Here is a 25401-nt window from a genome sequence, read left to right as displayed (position 1 = left end):
CCAATGTCCTCCAAAAACGGCAGCAACATCGTAGTCGAGTGGCTCCGGTCCCTCCACCTGGGCCAGTACTCCGACTCGTTCCTGGATAATGGCTACGACGACCTGGAGATATGCAAACAGGTCGGTGATCCTGACCTGGATGCTATTGGCGTGTTTAACCCATCTCACCGCAATCGGCTGCTGCAGTCGGTGCGCACTTTGCGTGAAGAGGGTGCCGCCAGTGTTTACTTCACCCTTGAAGAGTCCGCTGCCATACAGGAGGAATGTAAGTATGCAGCTGCTAAAGAGTGCTCTACCAGCCCTGGCCATTCTTCTGGCAGCAGTACGCAAGAGTTGCAGCAAGTCCATTATGATGAGTACGAAGAAGGCAAGGCGGAATTAGTCAGAATACCCAAACTTCAGCTGAAATTGTTGCTTAGAGACAAGTTACTGCAAGATGGGATACGGCTCAGTTCTCAGCCCTATACCACTCAGGTAAGAATTATCCTTGTGTTTTCCTATTGTTCAATAGTTAATTCAGTAGTAAGGTTTTTATAAGCTCTCATGTTTCAAGTTATACCTAATACAGTCAGTACAGTATTGTTTTCAAAATAAACATTTTATTGTCTTATTTAAATAATGTCCAGTTAGCATAGTTATAGGAAAATGTTTTATCTGGTCCAATACTGTCTGTGTTATGGACATATAATATTAATTTCAAAAATGAGTTTTTCATTTTAATTTTGTCAGGTTAGATATATGAAAATATTATACTATTTGAATTTTGTTCCTTTGAGTTTTTGACAGTTTAATACCTACTTCACTTTTAGAAGAATTTTTTTTTTAAGTAATTTATATATCTTGTATCCTCGGTTTAGATTCATAAGAGATAATTAAGAATGCTGTGTTTGTTTAACTCTTAATAGACAGCAATTCAAATTTTCAACAATTTGTTGGTATATTAATGATTAAATAATGAATTTAATTATTGGTGATGTAATATTTCCCTATTTATTCACTAATTTACTAAAAACAAAATTAGATATTTTATTCTAAAAAATTTTTATTCATAAATAATACTAATATAAAAGTATAGAATACATTAGTAACAAGATTAGTAGGTTTTAACTCAAAATAAGTACTTGAAATATTTGAATTAAAATAATTGCTCTTATATATGATTGGCATTGCACTTGTAAAATCTCTATAGAAATAGTTTTTGATCAAAATAAAATTATAAAAATAAGAATTTGTTTTTAGGATGTTAAAAATAAAATATATCTACTTATTACCTTATTACTTATCTAATGTCATTAGATTTCATACTTTTAAACCATTAATACAAGTAGTCAGTGTATGTATAGTATTACTTGTTTTATGATTTAATTAACTTAAAATTAATTAAATAAATAAATAAATTATTTTCAAGTTAATAAAATATGATTTAATTAAATTATTTTATTTACTTGAAAATAGTAATCCAATTTAAGTAGGTTTTGTATTTGTCAATAGTATATTTTTCAGCAGCATATTTTTAATTTTACCATAGAAATTATTTATTTTAGCACAATATTCTAAACAAAATATTGATTAGAAAAGTAATTTTAACATTTTTTTAAGTTTCTTACTTATGGATTAGCAGTGTTGGACCAATACAAAAAGTTGAATACGTAAAATTCATAATGTTTTTCTTATAACTAGTAGTATATTAATAGTTACTGTATTGATTTGGCATTATAATTTTATTAGGAATTGTTTGATGGGAGTTATTTTTACATTTTTTTTAGCATTCAAATTAGATACTTACTATAAATACTCAAAAGCATAAAAAATAATTTAGCATATTATTTTAAGTACTGATACATACATAATTGTGATGGTAATTGTTATTATGAATTTATTTAGTTTATAAAAATGTTATTTTCAAAGTAGATTGTAATGGTAAATAATAGAAATATTTTAACCGTGTATGATATATTAATCACTACGATACAATTGTTAAGCTGTATTATCATCAGATGTAATTGAATAATTATAATAAAAAAAAAAAAAAAATGAAAAAATATTTGAATTTTAGAGAAAAAATTTTTTAAGATATTGATTTCGATTAATTTTTATTTCAATTTTGTTTTAATAATTTACTGGTTTTATTTTAATCAAGCTTTTATATAGTGTAATATACTAAATATACTTTTGTAAATTATACTTATTGATTAGATATTCCGTTTTAATTAAATTACTATCGAAGGATATATATGTATATTTAATAATATTATTCTGATTATTAAATAAAATAAATAATGAAAAATAGTATTACAAATTTTATTTTATTCTATTAAGTACATTACAAGGTAAATTATTATTATAATTAGGCTTAGGAACTTCTAGCATTTGCATAATTTTTTTTAATTATTGTTAAATATAGCTGAGTGCGAAATAAATTTGTTTCTCGGTGCCATGATATAAGATCTATAATTTAAATGTGCATATTTTTGCATACTTGATAGATTTTGTAGGAGAGTGCATATTTTAAAATGTTTATGCTTATTTTGCATATTTTTACAAATTTTTCAAATGTTATTATTTAAAATTAAAAACTATAGATATATATAATATATATACATATTTCAACCGATCGAAAAAAAATGTACTAAGAAGACTTAATATTTCCAGTAATATGCTATCTGCCAACTACCCCTCATATCACGTTATAATTTTTGTGTAAGTATAAATAATATTATAGATCCGTATCGACCAGATGTCGATAAAGATAATAGTCGATATAGAATAATAGATTATATGTTTAGTATTCTTTTCAGTCGATTATTATCCGTCGTTGTTTTAGCGTTTCACAACGTCGAATCAGGCCGGGTTCACATTGGCGAGCGACGGGCGACAGCGACGAGCGACTAGAAATTTCCTAAAATATATTAAACGCTTAATTTCAAATGGAAGTATTTATATTGGTCTTAAGCGGTTGGCGACAGCGACCGGCGATTCTCGAGCGAAGCGATTAACATTAATCATGTTTAATATTTGGTCATAATTTTATAGCGATATATACTTTATTTTCAAACGTGGAAAAGTTCTCTTGTTTTAACTAATTTTAAATTAATTTAATTTTATTATAATTATTAAAATAAATTATGAGTCAACATAATAAATTTACTTCTGAGCAAAGAGAAATACTAATTTCCGAAGTTCAATTAAAACCGATTTTGTGGAATGATTATAAAGACACAAAGATTATAAAAATACCGAAAAAACAAAAAAAAATATGGGATGAAGTGGGTGCAATTTGTGGTTTAACGGGTAAGTATTTAACTAGTTAGTAGTAGATTTCTGCTAAGTATTTTATAAAATATATAGATAAAAGATTGCAAAATACAGCTACATACTTGTATTTTTTTGTTTGTTTTTTATTCGAATACATAACTTATTGGCAAATGAGAAATTAATTTTGTTTGATAAAATATTTTACATAAAAATCAACAACATCGCTTTACTGTATCTTGACTAGATGGAATACTTTAGTCGCTCATCGCGCATCGCCAATCGCTCTTCGCTGTTGCCCGTCGCTCGCTAATAAACCTAGCCTTACGTAAATCGTTGTATACGTATATTTTATAACATTGGATAATGCCGAAAGTACAACAATCTATGAGTAGCCAACTACAAAGTTTTGTTTCGGAGTTTAAAGATACATTTACATCCGATTGACATGTTTTATTTTGTGTACTATGTGGTAATTTTTTTTTTTTTTTTTAATGCATATAAATGCATATTATAATGAATATTTTAATGATTTTAGAAACATATTTGTATGCATATTTGTGTATTTTTTAGAACTATAAGTCCCTAAGCCTAATTATAATTAATAGAAAAAATAATTGTTTTTTCCTAAGATTATTATGTTTAATAATAATATAGTTACTATTATTGTACTAAATTTATTTAAATATTATATTTGATAAAACATATTTGGAATAGCAGTTTTTTTATTTCATATAACTTCCAGTTAAAATCTAGAGTTTATTTGGTGTAAAATTATTATTATAAAATCAAAATGTAGGTGTAAAATTTCAGCGTTTTAGATTCAACGATTATTTTTTTGGTTTCTTGTTCATAGTGTTAATCTTTTAATAGTTTTACTGAATACTCAGTATATTTTATTTTGTCACTTAATGCTTACGAAATGAAGATATTTTTAGTTTAATTTATAAATTATTTTAATTGAGATTATTTATTTTTATTATCACCAACTTTAGTTTAATTTTATCAGTTAAAATCTTAACGTTTGGTTTTTTCTTAAATCATTCTGATTACTCTTTATCAACCTCTTTATTACCCCTTATCAGCCACTGACGCTTTTCTCAATAGTATGGGTTTATTTATAATGACTTATGCATTCCCAATAATTATTTTCGTACAAAAATAGACTTTTGGTTTGTTTAAATTTTAAACAAATAACAAAATTAAAAATAATGGGAAACAAATCTCTATGATAATATTTATTATGTAAAGATTAAATCTTATGCTTTAATTATAAAATACCTATTATTACGAATTTTATATTACTTTTCTAAAGTAATGCTAATATTTTATTCATTATTTTGATTTCTGTAGCTTTGATTGAACGATAACATGTCTAGTGGAAATTTTTCATTTATCTTATTTTGTATCGATTAAAAATTGTTATAGCTGTAATTTATGTGTATTAAATAATAATTGAGCTATTTTTTTTCATTCATCCGTTAATTCATGTTATTAGTGTCTAATTGTATTGCGACATCTGCACCGTCAAATATCATGCAAATAGCTTAGTTCTTTTGTGACTCACTTTTCTTCTCTATCTTTGTTGACAGGTTTAATTGGAGAGTGCGAAAAGTTTGCTTTTAACTTAGCCCCTCCCCCTTATGTCGTGTAAATTTAATTTTGTTTGATAATAATTTCTTTACTAGCTATTTTAGTTCATAATTTAACAAACTTAATTCTGTATAAGATCATCGATTAATCGATTATAATTGTATAAAAACTAATCATAATATAAAATACAAAATACTCAGAACTCGCCTTTTGGGATTAATATACGAGATATACTTAGAATTTTGAATGTTTGAAAATGCTGAAATAATTGATCTTAATATTATTTATTAAACTATTATATTTTCCATTACAAAAATGTGTCTATTTACAAATTAATTAAAAGTATGCTATTTGTAAACAACTTCAATTGAATATTATTATATTTATAATTTTATTAATTTATGCAGAAATGTATTTGTTGCGTATTCATTAATACAAATAAATCGTTTAGAAATATTTTAATATAAGTAAATTAGTATTTAATTTACAAATTTCATTAGACTCATGTTAGTATCTGTATAAGTCTAAAATATTTACTATTTATGCGTGAATAATTGCAGTTATATGATGTATTTATCTAATATTAAAATATGCATTTTTAAGAAATTCATTTTTTTTTTAATTTAAAGATTTAGTTCTAGTTCTACATTCTAGTTTAGATAAGCGTTTTTAAAAATACAAAAAAATATTTTTTATTCAACTGTCCTACACCTTTAATAAAAGTATTATAAATGTATAATATTATAAATAGGTACTTATTTAACTTTTTATAAAAATGTAGGACGGCTAGAGCAAGTAGTTAAGTGCAATTGTTATATTTTTATTATTACAGTATAAATATTGCTTGTCTTACTGTATTTCTTTGTCTTTTCGTACTATTGCGAAAAAGAGACCTTGTACTTATTATTTTTTTGAATTAATGAATACACCTATTAGTTGCATTTATTAATATAAGTTTATTATGAGTGTTATCAAATACAATTGGTAGGGAAAATGTAGGTTTATTTTAATATTGTTTATTTATTAATTTCTCCATTCATTTTATAAGGTATTTTGAATATATAATTTTTTTATTGCTATAACAATATAAGATTTGATTTTAGATTACTATGTCTGTATACATTAACAAGTGTAAAATATTTTTGTTATAAAAAAATGTTTACGTTGATTTCCAAAACAAATTTTACGAAAGTACATCATTGAGTACTTTTTATTTGTGTAATTTAAAATATTTACTTATTAAATCTATATTTTAAGCGAAGTTAGAAATGTAAGTTTTGGTTATAAAATAATGTTTTGTATTTTTTCTGTGATCAAACTTTCGGGTAATAAATTTGCTCCAAAAGTTTCATGTAGTAACTTTTAAGTTGTAAATTGAACATAGGTTTGATGAGTATGAGCAGCGATTCCCAAACTTTTTCAGCCACAGACCTTTTTTTAAGCAGTATTTTCTTGTTGAGCCCCAAGAAATATTTAATATTAAGTTATATTTGCCTTTGTTCTATGAAGCATATTACACACTTTGTGTAAATAAGCAGATCCGGATTAACACTATCGTAGTTCCTAACCCCAAGGCACAGTGCTTTTAGTGCTAATACGGCCCTGTAGTATGCAGTATTTAAATGGTTAAGGAAGTATTGAATCTTAGTGTTAAGAATTTAAAAACAAAAATATTTTCAATATAAGAATCAAATATAAACTTTTATATTATAACTTATTTTTTTATATGATAACAATTTTACTAATAAAATATTAAGAACAATTTATTTCATTAAAAATAAATTTTTTTGTTTTATATAATTTAGCATAATTCTGTTACCCTTGTAATTAAGTGTAAAACAAAAAATAAAAATAAATGGGAATAAAAAAATAAAATAATAATAATTGTGTATATTACGTAAATATAAGTTATTTTACAAAACATAGTTGTAAAACTTTTTTTTTTTGCAACTGATTCAATTACATTTTCAATATCAATTTTTTGGAGCAATTTGTTGTTCAATTGCAAGTATCGATAATGAAGATAATTTATTTTGCCCAATAGTTTAATTTCAAATTACGATAACGAAAACATTATAAAATAATATACGAGTGATATAATTTTTTACCCGTAAATTCTTCTATATAATATTTTACTTGTACAAACGTCGTACAGTCGTACCGATTACGTGATAAAATTATAATTATAATAAAAAAATAAAAAAACAAAATATTACAAAAAATGATAGCCACATATTTTTGTAAGCCCAAATTGTTTGTAGGTCCTAAATGTCTATAGTGCCTATGTGTTAACATGACCCTGTATGTAGGAGGAAACTGAAAATGATATAATGTATACAGTAGAACTTTGATTATCCGAACTAATTTGGACCACACCAAGTTTGGATAATGGAAATTAAAAAAAATATTTTTACAGTGAACATAGAATTATTATTACACCCGTTATTACATATTATGTTATTACTTACTTACTTAATATCATAATATTATTAAATATTATAGACTTATTATAATGTATTATTATTATTTGTTGACAAATTGATCAATTTTTGTTTGATGAATTTGCTGCTACGGGCTTTTGCGCAGCTAAATTTACCAAACGTTTTAATAGAAGTATTTGTGCTGGACAACATTCATCCTATCTCTCAAACCACTCAAGACCAGTCTTAAATGCAGCCAGTGTGGTTTTTCTTAATAACCGAAACTGTTGATTTACCAATATTAAAATCGTAGGCTAAATATACGCTGGTTTCACCTTTGTTTAGTTTTGCAAGAATTTCTGTTTTTATTGTTACATCGTTACGTTTATGTTTATTCGACTCTGAGGTTGATTCAATTTTAGTATATATAATATTACAATATTATATTTATAAAAAGAAACGCTACTGAAAAGCAGGTCTCATGACAAGAAGTTTTTATCAGGTAGAATGAAAATATATATGTATACATATGTAATACAAAAATAATATCGATGTATAGTATATAATATTATTGATAATAAATATTATACTATTATTACTATTTATAATTAATGATAATATGTATGTATTGATAAGTTGGCCGCTCGTTGACTTCGTTAAGATAAACGTACCAATAATAAACTGACCGGGCGTGTACGTTGTGATATTTTACACATTGGCTTTCAGATACTAGAATTGAAACGAAATAACGTTCTTTTATCGGAGGTTCGAATAATCGATGTGCTACTGTATTTAATATTACATTTAAATACAATATACCTGGTCAGATAATAGCTGGAATGGGAATGCGTATTATCTAAAATTAAATATTTATATTTTTTTATCAAGATTTTAATATTGTATGTACACTGCCATAGATGAATTATATCTGTTGTGACGAAATCTTAAAATATATATGTTCAATAACGATTAATAACTGTTATATTATTAAATTTTTAATAATAAAACGAACAGAGGCCTTGAGAAACAATTGCGGAGCCCTATGGGCTCCGCAGATCATATTATGGAAACCGCTGAGTAAGCGAGATCATTTTTTGACTATTTTAGTATTTTACTAAATTTTAGAAAAAGAAAAAAGCGAAAATAATTCGAAGTTAATCTTCGATTTTATCCATTAAAATGTTATCTGATTTTGGAATTATAAATTTATGCTTATGGCTAAAAATGTATACGTACATAGGTTTAATTCCAAGTTACTATCTTTTCTACCTAAATTTAAAAAAAATTGAAGGTTAAGCTTTTTTTAATTTTTATTTAGAAATATGAAGGTTATATTTTCTCGAAAATTGAGAATTACATAATTTTATTTTTTTTATCTTAAAATATACTTTGCCAATATATTTTTATACTATACCTACCAACTTTTATTATGAATTGTATTCAAATGATACATATACATATAAATGTGACTAATAGGCACTTACTTCAAATTACCTTAAAACTGTTTTTTTTTATTTGGTTTTTTTCTTTACTACCATTGCTCGACTTGAGGGGGGAAGGCGTACCTCAACTAGTTTTCAGAAATTTTAGCTTCCTCCTACCATTATTACGTTATAATCATAACGTTTAACAAGTTTTGGGGACGCTCTTTTTTTTTAAGTAACCAGAGTTTCCCTTCTTTAATTTTGCCAAGTCGAGCACTGTTTACTACATTATTATAATTAGTTAAAATACTTTTTATCAGCAATAAAACTATAAGCTTATGTTTACAAGCTTTTCTATAGGTTTTCATTGTTTTTAATAGCTTAATTATATATTTTATTTATATTCATGATGCATACATTTATTACGATAGGGGGTTCTATTCTTATAACCATTATATTTAATTGAAATTCGTTTTTTTTATTGATTAAAAAAAGTATTTTGTCCCCGATAACTTTTTATGAATTGAATGAAATTCCGCTGAAATAGGTTTATGACATGGGTTTGGTGAAGATTTCGATTAAAAAGACCAAGATTTTGGTATACATTCTAAATCACTTAAGAGTATTTTCAAGATGCTTCCCTCGTTTGGTTTATTTTCAAAATGTTGATAGAAAATATGTGAACAATCATTTTTGTGTTTATTTATTAAATTGTTTATCATAACTAAAATAATTCACACTTTTTATTGATGTCATGATATAGATGTGAATAGTAGTAGACATTTTGAGTTTTTTGTACTCCTATTTTACGAGTAAAATATACAACATAAAAAGTATTTTGTGAGGTCCAATTCAAGAATTTCCATTTTATTTGTAACTTATATACGAGCTTATATGTTACAAAAGTAGTAAATTACGAAAATGTTAATGATATTCGTTATTTATTAGCTTTACAATTTTAATTCTCGAACATTTTGTAACTTTTTTCTCACATATATAAAACATATTGGACACGCTTCTAATTTACTCATTTACTCATCGTATAACTTTATAATACAAAATCTGTAAACCACACTTAAATATTTCAATTATATTTATGAGTGTTAAATTTTAAATAACGCTAAATTTGATAATTTAAAGCATGTAGTACAGTCTACATTTATTTGTGTATTGAAATAGTTATCTTACACTAAAACAATATGCACCTCTTTGAGTTTATTTTAACAAATTTCATCAAATTAAAAATGTTAGGTATTATATATAAGATTGAATTATGTTTTAACTGTTCATCGTCAGTTGTTCATGGATCTAAATTTGTCACGATTTTAATACATAATGTTTGGTCAGTAGCAATAGTTTTTGCTTGTATTATTAAGCTGCATTTATAATTTTCCCATTCGATAAATGTATTAAGTTAGTATTTTAAATTAACTTATTTAATAATTTAACATTTTTTTTATAGTTTTATTTTTGTATTGGTTGTATATGTTTTATTTCAAAATATATTTAATTCTTTAAAATTAGACAATCTGACGGAAGGCTATATGAAAACAATTTTAATTATTTAGTGAATTATGAAAAAAACTAAAATTTCTGAGAAATATTAAGCCTATATAATGTTTAAAAATGCACTTAAAAACGATAATTTATCTGAGGTACCATTATAGAACTTGTATTTATTGCTTATCATTATTTCATTATTTTTTCTTAATACTCTATACAAAATGTACGAGTGTTTGCGTGTGATATATATTGTTTACGTATCATGGTAAGACTAGACAATTAATCTGAAGGCATTGGTTGGGTTTTAATGTATTCACGCTAAAGGGTTGGACATAAATCCCGGAACCTCTTATCGGAAGCCTGTCCCTTCCGGCTTTCTCGGAACGCTGATAGTGTCAAGATAGCTCTGTTTTGGTCTTTAAGCCCTTTACACGCTTCGAGAAATTCAGTACCAAACTAAAGAGAAAATCGTTCAAACTACTCGTTTGTGCACTACGTATAAGTAAGGTTTTACCTAAGTTTTATCCAATGAAACCATGAGTATTACGCTAACATTATTAATTATTTGATCATTTTTATATCTAACTCCTTCAATAATCATTATATCGAAATTATAGGGTCAATTAAACATTTATAGTACATTATTGTTATTTACTTCTGTTATCGATGTTGATCGCATTTAATTTTTCTAAGAATTTGAATTAGTAAAAGCATTTCTGTGAAATATTAATTAGACATTGATTTGTTAAAATACAAGTTAAACATCCAAAATAATTATATTCATTATTTAAAAATACTTTTAAATTATATTATTTGTACAATTGCAAACGCCATTTTTCTATATATAAAAATTGATAAATAATAAAATAATGATAAAATTGATTATAAAATAAATCAAAGTAATATACGTATATATATATGTATATAAACCAGGGTTGAAATGCATTATGCATTAGTGTAAAACACGTAATATACGTACGTATAAAACATATATAACATAACTTTATACATTTTATACCGTATACAAGTTAAATCTCTAATGAACAAAAATACATTTGTAATTTAAACTAACAATAAAAAAGGAATTATAAATTATACACAAACAAGCATCGTATTATGTACTGTTAATAAATATAATTATGTATACCAGGGATAGGTAACTCAAAAATACTATAGAGTGCCAATTTTTAGAAATTTAAAATCTAGCGAGCCAAAATATGGAAAAAAAAGGTCATTCAAAATATGAATTTTAATTAGCATTTATATATATACACGGAAATAATAAATTCAAAACATACAACAGCATGATACGAATGATACGAAGAAACTGATATAGTTAAATAGTTCCGTACGAACAGCTATGGTTGAAAGCTATACTTATACATACATATGACCAGGGCTCATAACTTCTAGCATTTACATATTTTTTTTTAAGAAGTCCTAGAGGTATCTATGTGAGCTATAAATTTGTTTCAGACAACCAAGAAGCTACATACGAAATTTTATGTCGCATATTTTTACATATTTCGGAGTGTAAGTGCTATTTTGCTTTTTTTGCTTATTTTTGGATTTTTTATGATTTTTTTAAAAAAAATTTTAGTAGCCTAAAACATTTTTTCTTAAAAATAACAAGTAATTATAGTCATATTAATTGTTCATATTAGTAATTAATTCGTGTTAATTAATTTTTCTTCTTATATAACTTATAATATCAGAAGAAACTATATATACCTATACGAGTTTAGGCGACGTGCGACGTAGTTAGTGTACGCCCGAAACTTCGTAATCCCATCGATAAGGAAACTATTATAATTGTACATAATTGTAGCTTGTACAGTAGTATTTTATTTTTATAGTTTCTAGGTATTCGGGTATTCCAATATCATTATCTAGATATTCCGATATCATCATTCTCAGATTATTTACTGATTATTTTTCATTAACATTTTGCAGTTGTTTCCGATTTTTCGTATTGTATGCATGCTAGTTCGTTTCGTGAATTCAGTATCTATTTTTTTTTTTTTTTTTTTAATAATAGAAGCTATAATAATATAATAAATAATAATAATAAAATAATAATTTTTGTATACAAACGTTTTTTTGCATATTTTAGTATTTTTAGTGCATATTTAAGCGTTTATATGAATACTTTTTAGAGCTATAAGTTATGAGCCCTGCATATGACATTTAAACATTTAACGATGTTTAATACTAAATAACAATTATTATTTCGATAAGTCAAAGTATCGACAATAAACTTTAAAATTATATGATGTAATTTTAATGTATAGTACGGGCCAGATGAAAAAAGCTCGTGGGCCGGATGCGACCCGCGGGCCGCAAGTTGTCCATCCCTGATGTATACCATGTATTATATTCTGTGTGTGTAGCAATATATAATTATTTTCTATTTGCATAGTTACTTATTCGAAAAACAAAAAAAGAATATTGCAACCAAAAATACTTTTTTATAACTTTTATAATTTATATAAAATATATAATTTTTTACTACCTTATATATTTCTATCCAGCATAAAAATTAAAAATCTTGTTTAATATCTGAAATAGGAAATAATTTTTAATTTTAATAGTGCATTTTAAAAACAAAACACATACATTTAGTATAAGTAATTTTAGACGTATGTTACATGTATAAAACGTTTTATACGCGTATATACCAACCCTGTTACAAACTAAGCTAATTTGTGTATAAATAGTAATTAAAGTTCTATTCAAAAATTGTAAATCTCATTTGTTGTGCTTAAGTAGTTAAATTATAGAAACTTGATATTTTTATGACACATATTATATATGTATTTTATAATATAATTTCATATGATTTAGTATGTTATTAGATTGAATAACCAAGACATTTTTTCCATTCGTATAGTTCCAGATATATTTTGGAGTATGTACAAAGGATAAAAACCGATATTTATATAAGATTGATAATTTTATATTTTTAATTTAAAAGTTTATTTAGTATCTTAAGAACTTTAACGAATTTATTATAAATTAATAATATCTTATACTAAAATACATTTTTAAGATTTGAAGTGGGCATCCTTAAAATAAAGGTTTGTTTGTACAATATATTTATAAAGAATAGGACAATTATTTATGGTAGTTATATGCCTTTTGTTAGTAGATTTTCGGCTCATGAGTTGGTTGCCAGACGACTGTATTATGAAATTCATTTTTTCTTTGAAGACAAAGCACACTCGAGCAGATAAAAAAGTTATTGCCATATTTAAAAAATTATGATTGTTTTAGAATTGTAAACATATTTTTATTTAATTTACATCTCCTTTATGTCATTTTAAGTAATAATAGTTTGCGGCAAAACTCTTTGATATTTTACGGTATTGTTAGTCATTGAATTAGGTAAGGTAATTAACATTTTATTAATATCATATAGAAAGAATTAGACGTAAGACTGAATTTTTTCGAGTGAAGTACAATCGTGTATCTTTAGGCTGATTTAATAAATTTAAAATTATAATTTCATAATAGACTAATAAATGTAAAACATTTCACCTCGGGATTTTAGCACTAATAAATCTCACACAATTATAAAAAGAAATAGCTATTTCATGTCCATAATGAACATTTCAATATATTTAAATTATGTCTAGACTTACATAGTTTTTACCTAAAGTATCATTTACAGCGTAATATATCTTTTTTAAATTAAAATGTAGGTGACATTTTTTTTAATAATTGTATTATTATTCAGAATATAATTTCTGCTTAACTAAATTGATATAGATATTTGAGTTTTAGTTAGGATTCTTGTAATGAAATATGCTGTAATGTAGAATTTTTAACAATCAAAAAGACTAAAATTCTAAAGAATAACATAAAAAATAACGCAGTTTTTATTTAGAACACGTATCATCAAAAGATGTTGATTTTTTTTCTATGATAGTTAATCAACTTTGAACTTGATAGAAGGGCCAATTAGCAGATCCCTTCAAATTTTAGACTTCGATAGTGAAAAAAAAAGGAAAGAGAGAAAAAAGAAAAAGAGGAATATGACGTGAGGGTTGTATTTGTACTACACACGAGTAAACTAATCTTCGACTCTAGGCACGTAAACTTCACAAATGACAGCTTAGGGTCTCTGGGGAGATTGGATGAGGGCGGTAGTGGCAGTAGTGTAGCAGCAAAAGCTAACAGAAACAAAATTATTATTCGACGATAGTATTCTGGGGGTCTGCTGATAAATTTGACCCTGGTGCATACGGGAATCGTAAAAATTAATCCTAACACTTGGTGTTGTAGCGCCGTCATTCTCCACTAACATGGCCGTTCGTCACGTAAAATGTCAGATATTTACATTATTTACAAAGCGAATGCCTTTCGCCACTACTCTATGATCAATTTGTATGTAGACGAAAACAAATTGTACGTACATATATTTATGTAGATATATTAAATGTGTACACTTAATGTATTTCGGTAGTGACGTGGTAGTATGGACTAACGAGAAAACTGAACAAAGGTCCTCAACTGATGGTAGCTAATCAAGACGACCCCTTATGCATATAATTGAAAAGGTATTACGATTATGAAATGGGTAGAGTGAGTTGCGATTGGGTCTTTTGCTACTGTGCCGCAGTCTGTAGTAATATTTCTTTTGGGAAATTTTGCAAACTGTTCTTTTATTAGTAGCAACCCTCGTTTCAAAACGCATAATTTACAATAATATACAATTGCAAATATAAAAAATAAATGAAATTCATTATATATATATATATGTATACTTTATATATGTATATATGTATATATATATATAAATATGTATATTTATACATATTTTTAAATGTACGGTTAAATGTACATTTTAAGGAATAATAATGGATTATAATAATTGGTTTTTTAATTTGTGTTAAACTATTAAAACACAACGTTTTAAATTAAATATTTTGAAATAAATTTAAATTACTAAATCTATAAATAAAATTAATATAATATATCATATTAATGATGTGTCATTTTGGCATGTGTTATTTTCGTATGATTGGTATAAAAATATTTGTTAAATTATTTTTTCTAAATTTATTTTGTTATAAAATATAATTTATTCGGAGTGTTAATTTTTTAGAAAAAATAATATGTTTAAACCATGTTTTAGAATTTAAAAAAGAAATGAATATTTTAATACAATAATATATTATAAATACAGTAATGTATTTTAGTACAATTACTACTTAACTGCACTAGTTAATTTTCCTGTTTTTTTTTTTTATTATGCTATTTCATCGTATTATTTAATAAATAAACTTATTTCATTAGATATTTAGAGACTTTATTTATAGACTAAAGAATTTCATTTAAAATCTTTGTTATATGGATATATAAAAATTATTACACATATAATATATTTTTATATTATTCGTGTTTTATATCGGATTATTTATGTTAAAATATTGATATATATTATATAAGAATAAAATGAATAACGAACTCATTAAAAAATATACCTCATTTCTCTTTTTTCTAGAGCATATATGGCTACAACTTTTGATACTCCAATAGATTTTATCATATATTTTAGTTCACCAGTATGTTTTCCATTTCTTAGAACCATAAGACTCCCCCCTCCCCAGACATAGCAATAGCTGCTATTCATACAGCTAAATTTCATGGAAAGCCTTGTTTTATACCATTAGCCATTGCTTCTATGAGAAATCCCTAAATATTTTTACACAAATTTGTTATAAATATTTATTAATTAATAAATGTTAATAATATATACAAACTAATTATTTAATTATACAATGCTTACATAGGTCGGACCACTATCTGAAAAGGCTTCGGTTGTATTCATTAATGATTCTGCTAAAATATCTACTCTACCAATGATATTAATAATATAATGATAGATAAATTTCCAGAATCTTTCTTCAAATTGGTACCACTGAGATGAGAAATTAATTAATTAAATTTTTAATTTGATTTAATTGATTGTCTATTCACATAATATCATAGATATGAATAGTATTTACGTTGTAATACATATATAAAATAATTATTATCTAATCAATACATTTTAAAAATATTAAAATATCTGAGAATCTTTTTTCAATAATACTAGGTATATTTGGCATAACTTTAAATAAACAGTTTAGTTTTAACTTAAATATCTAAATAGTCAATGAATTATAGTCTTTTATTGAATTTTTCAATAAAAATGTTAATTCGAATATGCTATGGAGTTTAAATTTTGAACCTTATACAATAAAAACAAAATTACATATTATAAGTTGCATATCTGTGGTTATTGTGAATGCGCGTGCTTTTTATCAAAAGAAATGTTTCCCCCCTATAGATAATAGTTAATGACACTTATATAAACTCAGCCAAACGTAATTCTGAGTGTCCTTATCTCCTCCACCTCTTCGTTTCGGCTAGCCCTATATGTGTGAAAATTTAAATACATCGCTATGGTGCGTATAATTATAAATTATTATTATAGAGGAGTTGAGAATGTACTATAGTTAAAAGCCACTTGTGCAAAAGTTTTTGGAACACCTTATGGTGTGCATACGGTTATACCCATCCAACCGAGTCAACGATTTGCCTGGTGCACACCTGCTAGCGCGTTAAAAAAGTATTAAACAAATATTCATAACGGCGTTTATCTTTTGTGGTATCAGTATTCAGCTGTGGGTTTGCTGACGCAATGTGCTTCACTCGCATAATTGGAGGATCGGTTTATATATTATTTTTTCTGTTTTATTTGAGAAAATCCATTATGTCGTATGAACTAGACAGGTATAAACATAGCTTTTGAGACGTCACATTTTCAATGGGATTCTGAGTGAAAAAAGCATTCATTCATTTTTTTTAGTGCTCTAAAACATTATAATTTTGAATGGATCGACATTACACTAAAAAGGTCTCATTTTTGTGTTTTGAGACAATGAAACACCGGACATTTTTAGATTAAAATGGGATCCAAAAAGATGTCGTTTGAATCTTTTGAAGTGTTTGAATATCCTGTTTTAATATTATTTTTTCATCCATCCTCTAGACATATTGTTTTAAAAAGTAACGAAAAAGAGAGGGAAAAACTTTGTCCATTAATCCGGCTTATTAAGCATGAAAAACTACGAATTCCATTGACACCCCGTTGGCCGAACAGGAATGGAAAAAAAATTAAATTTATTGGATTCGTTGGGTGAAAAATAACGGCCGGGAATCTGGGCAGAATTAATTGGTTTTATTGCAAAAAGTTCTTGTTAAACGATTTTCCAGACACCAGTGGAGTGACATACAATAATTTTTTTCCTTCACTAGAAAATTATCGAGGGTTCAAAACGACCCTCGCCGTTCGTTTGCTCAAAATAAATCCATTTTTATGAACACTCCAGAGCAAATCATAAATTCCTGGGCAACAATGGTGAATGAAAAACTGAAAATTAAGAAGTCCTTTAAAATAAAGGTTGCTCGCCGTTATCATTTTTCTTCGTTTTATAATTTCCACGCATTCCTGCGGCTATGTACACTACATTATCACCAGATGCCCTTTTTACGCGTAGAGGTTTTGTGTGAATGATATACAACGACCCTTAGATGAAACGAAGGGAAACCACCCGCTCCTTTCCTCCTTTTTGTTATCATACTCATGTTATCCTGGAAGTCCGGACCGTTAATTTATTAAACAGGATAAGTCGGCCAACAACATAAATAACGTAGGCTTCCCTTTCCCAAACATTTGCTTGTGCTGCGCATCGTCCACCTATATATGAACATATACGAACAGGTTGATAGGATGACATGTCTGTCCGTCCATACACCCCTTTTGCGCTTGTCCGTCCACTCTACCACCGTCGCCACTGTAATAGAATTTACGACTATTAAAACAATACTCTGGTATAAAAGAGAGAAGAGACTATTTTAATGTTGTACAAAACGGTGACAGCGACATGCCTAAAGAACAAAATGAACTCCGCCACCACGTTGGTTGGTCCGCTTCCTCTGGGGAAATTTGGCGTTATACTACACTTTCCCGTATTGTGCTGGTACTCATTTTATTGTTCTCCACCCCAAATGAATTTGGAATGTGAACGGAATTTTTCCACTCGGTTTAACATCCTTTTAAGATGCATTTACTTTCCAACAACTTAGGTTTCTTTACGTAATGAGTAAACATGAATATGTACCTGGTACGCATCTGTAACTTATGATTAATTTATTAATTTCCTTTGCCTGATTTTTTTATGTGTTTCATTCATTATTATATATTTGTATACCAATTATATTTAAGTATAGTTAAAATGGACTAAACTATTTTTATATGTACACATGTTACAGTAAAATATATATTGTTGTACCTACCTATTTTTATAAAAATCTATGCTTTGGAAAATGTGTGCAAAACATTCATTATATATAGTTGTTTAACATAAATATATTGTCTTAATAATTAAACTTACGTTTTTATCTTAATAAAATAACATGTTTATTTGTCTAAAAAAATGTTTAGAACTTTATGTTGGCGTATTCAGTTTCAATAAAATAATAAAGATAATTTATTGAGAGTTTTTTAGCTCAAAAATTCTTGTGGTTAGGTTAGTGCATCATGATAAAGATATTTTTTACTGTTCAATGGTTTGGTGGAAAAAACTCATTACTTTCGATTTACTTTCGTGCATCCACTTTCAACTCATGGATATCCGTTTTCCGGCTTTATAGAGTTGTATTCCCTTCTCTAGAGAATCGTTTTCATCGGCATACTGTTACAATAATATCTTAGGGATTATTTCGAGTATAGATACAAATATATGAAATAAGTTAAATACAATAGATATATCTTGTATATTGTCATAATAAAATGTGTTTATTTTATAGCTTGATAGTAAAAACATAGGGTCTATGATCATTATACAGGCTACTTAAAATATATCATTCTATGCGGGATCTAGAGTGCAACTGCTCGTTTTTCATAATATTTAATAGACAAACTCTATATTCTCTTCTTGTATTTCTATTACAATGTCGGTTTTTGACTACTTTAACTGTATAATATTGTCTGCATATGTTAAAACAAAAATTACCAAAAACAACGTGAACAACATTTTACGTCAGTGAATTTTTCTTACATCTCGTTTAAATTCGAAATCGTTTGGGAAGATCAATTATTCAGAGTTTACGGTGACGTACAACAAAAGGGGGTGAGTAAGTTGTAAAAGTTGAAAAATTAATCCCAGGAGTCGCCAAGCTTTTACTAGCAGTATCCCAACAATAGTAAAGTATACGTGCGTGTAATCGAAACATACACTGCTTTTTATTCAATTTTAAGGCCCAAAACTTTTTTTTTTTTCAGTATATGTTTACATTCATGGACCATGCTTTTTGAATAAGGTTTTTTAAAAGTCGGCGGGGTGGTTGGATACTAAAAAATTAGAAGTCGTTTGTTTAGACGTCGTCACGATAACAACAGTAATGGCATTTTATCTCTTCATCCGTTGAATATTATGGGAGGGCAATATTAAAATAACGTGTAACTCAACAATAGAAATATGTACGTGTGTGGACATTTTAAATAGCCCAAGTAACAATGAACTAGTAGGTGGCTAACACGATGACGGCGTTTTTGTAGTCGAAAAATTAATGTGGGTTCACGATAACTGATTTGGTGCTGATAAATGACTTGTATAAATTACATATATGTGTCGGTGTCGTCATTAGACGATCACCGAATTGTTTGTAAAACTATTTAATAATAATAACGAGGTTGGTCTATATTGTTTGCAATTTTTTAATTTCAACCATGTTTAGGCAGTAAATACATATTATTATTGTTTAGGTGTTGGCTTACGAATTAGATTAAATACGAGTATTAATGATATTTAAATGTATTACAAAAATTGATAAATGTTTTTATATTGTTAATTCACTTTAAAATTAAATTTGATGAAACTTGAAGTATACACATTCTTGACATTTAAAATTAGCTTTAATTCATAGTGAATCTTTGGGTTGCGTTTATAATTAAGAATATTATTAGATATTTTTTGGACAGCTATGCATTTTATCAGGAGAAAATGTTGATTTAATTGAATCTTATAAATTCTTTTACTAAATATGTCCTCTTAAATGTGTTTTAAGTATATAAATTAATTTAATTTAATTTTTAATTTACAAATGTTTGACAAATAAAAGTACTACATTTCACGACCAACATATCCAAACATGTAACAAGTATTTATGTTTTTCTATGATGAAACAACATCAATTAATTTTAACGAATTAAGTGTCTTTTTGATCACGGTTTTCATTACTATGCATATTTATATTTCTAAGTATTAGTTATATCATTGAACAACAAATATATATAATCTTTTATAGTTTTGAAAGTATAAGGTCAAGTTGTTTTCATTATATTTCTTTATTTTGGTTACTAGATTTAACAATTCAGTGGTAGTAAAAGTGTTCAGCAATTACATTTATCATTCAATAAAGATATATTTGACACGTGTCAACTGTAAATGTTATTTTTTTAAATTTTTTTAAATTTTTTTACTGAGGAAACTAATCACAAACCATCTTATAGGTGAATATCTATCTAAATCTAGTAAATATCTAGTACCTATATTATATGATCGGTTTGCAAATCGGTTGATTCAAATGCGATTGAGTTATTCTCTTTCAGTCACTTGCTTGTTTTCCATTAGACTTTCTTATTCTCTTCCTTCTACCAATTGGACATCCTTTCGACTTGCTCTAGTTTGTCTTCACTTATTAGTTTAAAAATCTTATTTAGAATCGTCTCGATCCATAGTTGTCATCTTATTTGATTTAACTTCGTTATATCCACTTGTAGTTGTCCTTTCAACTTTGTGTTACCACCTCACCACCGCCAATTCTTCAAACTTGATTACACCCTCCAAATAAAGTTCTGAACGGTTTTGTCAACACGGATTTCTTCCTCCTTACCAAACGAAATCAAAATGAAACGTGTGTATGTATAATACATTTTTACAACGAGGTTAGATCCATGTACTCAGCTAAAAAATAAAGTTTCTTTTATGCTATACTTATAGTATTTTATATTATTACTATGTTGCTATCAACTTTTATTAACTGTACGCATAAATAACAATGTTAAGCAAAAAAAATTTTCAATAAACTTTAAATTGAATCGGTTTTTGTTTTTTATTTTTATAAACTTTTCCAGTATTAGTAAAATTATTTTATAAACTTAATTTTGTTAGTTCATACATCTATAAATGTGTAGTGTAATTGTATGAATGTATAAAATATTTTTGGTAAAAATCGTTAAACTAAATTACAGCAGCATTAAATGTTATATATTTTTTGATATTATTGTTAGTTGTTATTTGTACATGAATTAAAAGACGGTTGTTAATCATTTTGTAAAAGAAGTTGGTGATTGAATGTTATTAGTCATTAAAATCAACTTTCATTATCTAACCAAAAAAAAAAATAATAAGTTATAGTGATAACGATTCTTTATTATATTTTATATTTTTGATTTAGTGTATTTAGATAAAAAGTAAAAACTGTTAAACGTTTCTTGGACATAGCTAGCCCGTGGGAAACCAAAAATACGTGCTTAAGATACCACCCGGTTTTTTGAGTATTTTTTTATTTATTTTTTTTTTTTAAGTGTTCTTTGGTATTTTTTCTATTTTTTGTCGCTAGGGAATCGTAAAAGGGATTTTCCATTGCTCTCTGATTTATTGTATAAAGGTTTTCTGCGGTACAAAGCCCTTTCAATTTAAAAAAGGTCTTCCGGAGGGATAAAAATGGTGCGGAGCACGCTTTAAAGTATTAATGACGTCTATGATGCATTCCTAAGCCACAAACTGATAAATTTATAAATGTTCAATATTGAGAATAGTATTACATTTAATAATGTAAATATTACTTATAATAATATAATTTTAATGATCGACAGATAAAAAAGTGTTACAACATTGTATTTTCTATAAATAATAAAGTTGTAAAACAGTTTGACAAATTTTTAATAAGAATGGCTTTTAAGTTTTAAGTTTGTTGCGTTCTAAATAAAATGTTAAAATGATTATAGTAGAACTAGTGTCTTAGTAAGTATAACAATATTTTTGTATAATACTAAAAGAAAAAAATGTATTTGTTTATAGAAGAATACTTAATTAGTTAAAATTTATAAATTTTCATTTTCTACATTTTATGTATTTATAAATTATGGAAATAATTGTTAAATTCATCAAATAAGAAATACTATCAATAATTATTATTCTACGAGTATATCCAAAATTAAAATAGGCTAGCACTTGTTGTATTATAATTTTTTTAAATAATTTTATTTAATACTTTTAGTTTCAGCATTGTATCATTTGTGTTGGTTATTTTGATGTAATCAAAAATTGATGTTTTTATTTTGTTGGTAAAATTTCGTAAAATATATTTTAGGCATAGTTATAAAAATAAATAAACAAATAGTTTATATTTAGAAATAAATAAATAAAAGCGTAGTCTGGAGTATTATTATATTTATAAAGGGTCACCTATTTAGATTAAAAAATTCATCGCCAGATATACCTATACAAAGTCAATAAAATCTTGATTGAATATGAAAAAATTAAGGAAGGATTACATTGAAAAAAATTAGTCGTTATGCATAAAGATTATCAATTGAAAATAATTAAATAGGAGAAATTATAAAAATTATTTCTTATTAGAAAAATATGTTAAGAAATATAAATACTTTGGTTATTATTATTTATTATTATCTAATATGTGTTGATATAAAATATTTTTAAAATCGGCTTGTTCATTTAAAATATTAATTAAATTATTATATTTTATTTCATTGTGCGTGTGCAACTTTTATAAAACAGAATTATTGTAAATATTCAGATTAAGTAATTTTAAATACCCAAAATAACATTTACATTCATTCAGTTTTATAAGAGTTACACATATACAATGAAATCAAGAAAAATAATTTTATTAATATTTTGAATGTATAAACTGACTTTAAAAATAATATTTTATATCAACACATAGTATATAATAACAAATAATAATAAACAAAGCATTTATATTTTTTAACACAACTATATCTAATAAGAACTAATTTTAAATAATTTCTCCTATAAAATAAAATTATCTCTGTGTATAACAAATAATTTTTTTCAATGTATTTTTTCCTTTATTTTATCATATTTATTCACTTCTTTATTTTATTTACTTTGTGTATACCTGACGATGAATTTTTATGCGATTAATTGTATTTATCGAATATTTTAATCGATTATTCCATTAATCAGTTATTTTTAACAATATTAAAATAATCAAATAATCGATTTATATCGATTATTCGTTTATTAATAAAAATATCCGAAAATAATCGAATAATTGAATAATTGAATAATCAAAGAAAAAGTTTATTATTAAATTAATTATAATGAAAAACATGGCTATTTTCGATTTATTTTAATCTTTGCTATATGTAGTATATTCGTTTTAATCTGTCGTTATTCAATGAAATGTCTTCATTTAAAAGGTGTATTGGAATTTTGTTTTCTTTTATTTTTAACAATGGTTATTCTTTTTCTGGAAACCGTCGATGAAGGCGACCTGCCACGATGATGTATTTTTAGTAAAGGTGGCTGTGTATTAACTGACCATAGATCGTTGGTAACTAATGAACATGAAAGCCAGCTAATTTTTCTATCCGCGAATAAAGATTGTATAACAAAACCAGCGTTTTAAATATGTATAATATTAATTTTAAGTCAAGACTCAAAACTGAATTTTTAGGTAAACAGTTTTTTTTTTGTACATTAGATGATGTTATTTTATCTATAATATAAAAATGAATCGCAAAATGTGTTGGTAAGCGCATAACTCAACAACGCCTGGACCAATTTGGCCAAATCTTTTTTTCAAATGTTCGTTGAAGTTCAAGGATGGTTTTTACGGCGAGAAAAATTAGAATTATTGCTGGAAAAACCCTAAAAATAGCCCTTTTTGACCCGGTCGATAACTGCACAATTGAAAATGAATTATTAAATAAAACTATTAAAAAACTATTAAAAAACTATAAAAAAAACTATTTAAAAACTATTAATTTTATTTTTGGTAGTAAATGACGGTTATTGCATAAATATTAAACAAAAAAAGATCCCGCAACAGGTTCAACGAGATCAAGACAAAATTATTCTACGATATCATGAGCTTCGTCAACAATTCATGGTCGAAATGTATGTAAAGACAGAGAGCGAACGATTTTGATACTTGCGATTTAATCAAAAAAAGCTGCGTGCAGAAGATTCTCAAAACAATTGTTAGATATTGGAGATGGGAAAGTTACTACAGATAAAACGGAATGTATAAAATTACCGACCGATTTCTGCACTATCATTTATTCGCAAGATGCTCTCATTGACTAGATATTTTCCAATGTACACAGACAATACATAAATCATGAGTGGCTGGCAGAAAGGGCAATTTTAGTAGTAAAAAATGTGGATGTCAACGAATTGAATCTCAAGATAAACATTTATTACCAGAAGACATGGTGTCATACAAATCTAAAGATATAGTTTGCTATGCTACTGAAGCTGTAAATTATCTAACAGAGTTTTTAAACTCATTGGACTTACCAGGCATGCCACCGCATAATTTACAATTGAAGGTTTGTTCTTCGGTTATTTTGCTTCATAATTTGACCTACCACGGTTGTACAACGACACGCGATAAGTTGTTAAAAAATTAATGAAAAATGTTATCGAAGCCATAATTTTAAATGGCAAATTCCGAGGTGAAAATATATTATTATCGCGAATCTCTATTATACCCACAAATGTGCCAATACAATTTAAACACTTTAAATTTCCAATTAGATTGGCATTTGCAATGACTATCAATAAGTTTCAAAGCCAAACAATGTCTGTAACTTAGATTTGAGCACATCATATTTTTCACACGGATAATTATACGTGGTGTGCTCTCGAGCCATCCAGTTTGTGTTTGCGAAAGATGGGATTACAAAAAATATTGTACATTCTGTTGCATTAAGGGATAGATATTGTTTTTTACTTATATTGTCATAATTAGCGATGTATATTATTTTAATGGATCAATTTTAATAAATTATTAAAAAAATAAATGTTTGATGTTTTTTCATTTTTATATTTCGTTACCATTCATAGCACGCCATATATCTTCCTTACATCCTTATCCTT

The 25401-nt window shown here is 26.2% G+C and overlaps 1 protein-coding gene across 1 annotated transcript in view; it reads left to right on the top strand.

The window, feature by feature from the left end:
* Positions 1-3: 3 nt before the first annotated feature.
* Positions 4-25401, top strand: part of LOC112693762 — a 70639-nt gene continuing 45241 nt past the window's right edge. Inside the window, exon 1 of the mRNA XM_025568955.1 lies at positions 4-474. Within this exon, the coding sequence (XP_025424740.1) occupies positions 4-474 (471 nt within the window). The remainder of the gene's footprint in view (positions 475-25401) is intronic.

This window comes from Sipha flava, unplaced genomic scaffold (genome assembly GCF_003268045.1).
Source record: "Sipha flava isolate LNK unplaced genomic scaffold, YSA_version1 99_pilon_pilon, whole genome shotgun sequence".
Taxonomy (NCBI): domain Eukaryota; kingdom Metazoa; phylum Arthropoda; class Insecta; order Hemiptera; family Aphididae; genus Sipha; species Sipha flava.
The sequence above is the reverse complement of the archived record's forward strand: the minus strand, read 5'-3'. Positions and strand labels throughout refer to the sequence as shown.